The sequence below is a fragment of the Xiphophorus hellerii genome, chromosome 18, assembly GCF_003331165.1.
Source record: "Xiphophorus hellerii strain 12219 chromosome 18, Xiphophorus_hellerii-4.1, whole genome shotgun sequence".
NCBI lineage: Eukaryota > Metazoa > Chordata > Actinopteri > Cyprinodontiformes > Poeciliidae > Xiphophorus > Xiphophorus hellerii.
Genome location: NC_045689.1, coordinates 26,049,188 through 26,054,201, shown reverse-complemented (window position 1 = coordinate 26,054,201; position 5,014 = coordinate 26,049,188). Strand labels below are relative to the sequence as shown.

General features: G+C 43.0%; 1 protein-coding gene across 1 annotated transcript; it reads right to left on the bottom strand.

Moving 5' to 3' along the window:
- Nucleotides 1–721: 721 nt before the first annotated feature.
- On the bottom strand, nucleotides 722–4,248 carry p2ry1 (purinergic receptor P2Y1). Its single transcript, XM_032545883.1, has 2 exons — nucleotides 3,692–4,248; nucleotides 722–3,513 (listed from the first exon to the last, which is right to left on the bottom strand). Exon 2 carries the CDS (start codon nucleotides 3,488–3,490, stop codon nucleotides 2,441–2,443), a length of 1,050 nt encoding a protein of 349 aa, XP_032401774.1. The 5' UTR covers nucleotides 3,491–3,513; nucleotides 3,692–4,248; the 3' UTR covers nucleotides 722–2,440.
- Between the last annotated feature and the right edge of the window lie 766 nt (nucleotides 4,249–5,014).

Sequence of the window (5,014 nt, the reverse complement as noted above, 5' to 3'; positions counted from 1 at the left end):
AGAGAGAGAAGAATACACTGTTGTATGTTCTGCTGAAGGATAATGTTGGGCATTTCATTTATAAGTTCCAAAATTGGATTGGCATTTCCCTGAAAATGAAACTCCAAGATGGTTTCACACCAATCACGACCGTAAAACTCCAGTGTAGCTATCCAGCTGGTTGCATTTTCGACACTTTTTTTTAAATCTCACAAATTTTTTATGTCCATGCTCCTACACAAGGTACGTTTGTGAACGTGTTTCCTAAGTACCTAAAAACATAAAATACAAAAATTTAAAAAAAGTATTGTGATTAGCTAGTGCTGCTCAGTGTTTTTAGCTTGTCTCCAAGCAAAGAATATATTGCACAGCTTTCTTAACATGGCTAAATTATGTTTAATGGAATCTTCAGAGCCACATTCTGATTAAAGAGGTAAAGTAGCTGTTTGGTTTTCTTTGTCCAGTGTTATTTTCCTTAATTTATAAAAGAGAATTATTGGAAAATACTCCATTGCACTCAAATTCTCAAGGTCAAAGTGCTTGAACAGCTCGTCTTTTTGACTGTTATTAAGCTTCCCGTTTACTTTGTAAATATTGCCATTGGGCCAGTTACTGGTAAAAAGGGGATTAAGGTTTTAGAAAGTAATTGTCTCTGAAAACGCAGAATTCCCCTTCACAGCTTTCCTGTGGTAAAAGTAAAGACAACTCTGACTGTCTGGACATATTTCAAGAGGAAATGAAATGAGCACCACCATTTATTTTATTTACCTCATTATGGTAACGTTGTTTTAAATCTACAGCTGAAAAGCTTTGAACAGCTTTTTGAGCCCACTTCATGGTCAAGCAGAGCAAATAGTCTGGCTAATTAAGCAACAAGTAACAGCTTATTATACTGATTTTATCCTTACACAAGACGATGACAGGAAAAAGGTAGAATGAGCTGACCAAAAAACAAACACACACACTTTTGTAGTTAGCCTAAATAAAAATAACTGCAATTTATAAGTTGTATCATTTTCACAGTTATACCAATGATGGTTCGTTTTACATCTTGATTAATCATAAACTGTTAGACCAGGCACATTCTTTTTTTTACAAAAATGTGCAAATACAATGAAAGCATTACTCTGTGGTTTTGTTCTCGTAGTTTCTATATTGTTAGAATACATACAGGTCTATGTCGAGCTGGTAATTCCTAAGCTCATAAAAAAAATAAAAAAAAATAAAAAGACTGACAACGATGCATGTGGCCAAGAAATGTCTTGCACAGCAGATTTACTTCCTTTTTTTGATACTGAAAACAGGCCATGGCACAGGAATTAGTAAGCTTCGAACGTCAAACATCTACACAAAACACACACAGAGAGTTTTCACAATCATTTCTCAAGAAGGCTTACAACCGATATGAAACAACTAAAAGACTATCTGCCAAACACAGACACAGTGCACAACTCACTTTTGAGGTATCTCATACAAATCGATCTTCAACATGTTGATGGAGCTGTAACGCGAGCGAGGAATTGTGACTAAGATTTTCTATGTTGCAATGAATGCAAGGGTAGTTAGAACATGCTCAGGTGAGTCACTCGTTCACGCTTTCACCCTGCTGGACTGCTTTCAGCCTGGACTTGTGCATTAGAAAAGCTCCAAATTAGTAAAAAAAAAAACATACACATGATGAAGTAAACTAATCTTAATAGTCACAACATCCTGTACAGTACACCTAGAAGGGAAAAAAAAACAACTGTAGCCTCAGATGCACATAAATACTGCAACTATTACCCTTGTTTTCTGTGACAGAAGTTGGAAGGGAAAAATGCTTGGTAAAAAGAGCCTTTGTAGACTTTGACCTCAGAGAAAACCACACACTGTCCTCCAACAGTAATATACTGGGTGAAAAAAATACCCCCCGAAGATTAACGGGTAAAGAGCAGATAGTCTCAGCTCATGATGCATTGCAATGTCTGCTGTGCACATCTCCTCAGCAATCACAGGCTCAGTGCATTCATGTTCTCGTCTAAAAGCCATTCAAACCGCCTACGACGCCTCAGGCGCACTCTCTCACCCTGCTAAATAGGTATTGATTAAACATCAGCAAGTGGCTTGAGAAAATACAGTTCACGTTAAGCCGTACGCAGCCGAAGATATTGATGGACAACGGATTATTGCCTGTCCGACAATCTGTTTCCCCTCAGCCAGGCTCTTCACGGCGCTCATTTAGTCCGAAGTGTAAGCAACACAAGCTACATGGTGGAAAACAAAGTAATGGCTCTAGTATTTTGAGTACGACACAATACAAGGCAGTACAGTACGATAGCTTATCAATGTTGACAAGCGACGGTCAACACGGCGTGTGGAGTAGTTAACCATCATTTGATACATTTTTACATCGTCTTTAGTCCACACAGTGCATTTCTTTACTCCTAGTCCATCTGTTTCCGGAACTAAAAGGACACCTTGGTTAGTTCCTGCGGTTCCCGTTCTCCACGTACTCGGCCAGGCTGTTGAGAGCCGTCTCGTCGCTCTTGGACTGAAGGACGGTGTCCCCCTTCCTAGAGGTTTTCTTGGTGGCCCGGGACAGCTTCCTCCTGAACGTATCCCCGGCCAGGAAGTAAAGGATGGGATCCACGCAGCTGTTGAGGCTGGCGAGGCCCCGCGTCACCTGGTACGTGGCATAGACGCGGTTGTTGAACTCGCACATGTCGGGGCTCTGGAAGTACAGCCTGGCCCGCATGTTGAGGTTTTTCATGACGTGGAACGGCAGGTAGGAGACGGCGAAGACCGCAAGCACGATGATGACCAGGTGGATGGATTTCTGCCTGAGGGGCGCGTTGTTCATGTCGTTGTAGATCAACGCCTTGACAATCATGCCGTAGCAGCAGAATATGATGATGAACGGGACGCAGAACCCGAACACAGTCAAAGTCATGCTGTAAATGAAATAACCCGGCAGCTCGTCCTCCGTGGTCGTGTCGTAGCAAGTGGTCGCGTTACGCTTCAGACCTGTCCTGGAATAATAAAGAATCGGGGACATACTAATGACAACTATCAACCACACCAGAGCGCTGGTGATGACGGCGTTCTTCTTCTTCAGTCTGCCCAGAGACTTGAGCGGGTGCACCACGCCGGTGTACCTGTGAACACTGATGCAGGTGAGAAACAGAATACTTCCATAGAGGTTCACGTGGAATATAAAGCGCTGGAGGCGACACAAGACGTCCCCGAATATCCAGTTGGTCTTGTTGAAGTAGTAGAAGATGAGGAAAGGCAGAGAGAGGACGTAGCAGAAGTCAGCCAGGGCCAGGTTGAACATGTAGACGGAGATGCTGCTCCAGGGTCTCATGTGGCACACGAACATCCAGATGGCCAGGCTGTTGCCCACCAGCCCGGTGAGGAAAACCATGATGTAAACAGTGGGCAGGTAGTAGAACTGGAAACCTGTCTTGGTGAGGTTGCATCCTCTTTGGGAGGTTTCATTCAGGAATGAGGTCAGGTTCAACTCCGTGGTCATGGTTTCAGGGGCGGGAGCTTGTCCTATTAGACAGATAAGGGGGGAGTGGGGGGGGGGGGGGGGATTATGACCAATCTTATCTCGATTCAGTCTCATACAATTTACAGCTCGAATTCAAAATTCTTGAACTCTGGCCGTGTATTTTATCAATAATCAAAGAGATTAAACACAACGCAGTGATGGACATTTCAGAGCACTTACCGTTGAGAGAGACTTATATTCCACATTCCTATACAGTGTCCTTCACAATTGCAGCAAAAAAGAAGATTTCCGTCATATCGCGGACGGGGCGCCTCAGTTGACAAATCCCTTCATTCGGTCTCCTTACGACGCAGGAAATAGTTTAGAAAGTTACAAAAAAAAAATAAAAAAATCCTCTGGGTTTCTATAGGTGGGGGGAAAAAATTAAATCTGCTGTCGGTTCCTCCATGCGTTGCGAAGCTTTCCCACACCAGTGGCGGTGGGACGCAACCGAGACAGCTGCAGGCTCTGGCATGAAGAGCAGGAATCGCAAACTGCCTCCGTAGAAAGAGAGAGAGAGAGAGAGAGAGAGAGAGAGAGAAAGCGAGCGGAGACTGTTTGCGCCTCAGTCAGAAGAGGAAAGGGAAAGAAAAGAGAGGGGAGGAGAGAAAGAGGAGGGAAGGTGAGTTCGCTCACAAATGCGCTCTGCCCCTCGCGTGGCTCGACTCCTTATCTACCTGCACGTATCCTGAACCTTTACTGTCAAAAGGCACGTGAACCGCTTTGAAGCATCCAGGTTCAGTTCGCGTTAATAATCGATTGGAGTCAGAGGCGGTGTTTGCATGAATGTCGCCAAGGGCGAGTCCCTCCTCCTTCGACACACCAAATAGTAAACATCTGTCTTTGAATACAAAAAAAAAAAAAGTAAAATAGAACAAAGGTTTCAGTAATACTCAAATTGCGTTGCTCTCTATGTTTAGTGTTGGTTAATTCGGCTCAAACCTGACCAAAGTATTAAATAATATTAAATTAGATTAATAGATTTTGAAGCAGTGAAAAAGAGCAAAAAAATATATATTGGTGGATAGTTTAATTCTCTGATGTGCGTCCCACTGTGGCTGGAATTGGGAAATTCCAACTTCCCAATCAAAAAGATTAACTTGGATGCTCTCTGAATCAGATATCCCATTGGGAAACTGGGGGCAACTCCCAGTTGGAACTTGTAGAGCAGTCTTTTTCTTTCAATATGGCCGCTCTTCACATCAACTATAGTAAGATGTGGTAAATACAAGACACACATGAAAAATTGTGTCTAAAAATCAACGCTAACGTGGAGTGCCTGCAACTCTAAACTGAACCAATTGAAAGTGGTGGTTAGCTTAAAATTATGTTTGTAAGAGCTACTGCAAACAATGTTTATGGACATCGGCCATTTTGAAATTCGGACTTTTTAACTAGAACGCTCTTACCTCGGGTCGGAGGTCAAACCCAACTCCGAGTTCCCACTTCTCAGGTAACTGGAATGCAGCACAAATATCCAGGTGCGTTGTGTTTTTTGTTTTT

Bases quoted from the DNA above. Each gene is read 5' to 3' on its own strand.
- p2ry1 (XM_032545883.1), bottom strand. From the start codon at position 3,490: ATGACCACGGAGTTGAACCTGACCTCATTCCTGAATGAAACCTCCCAA.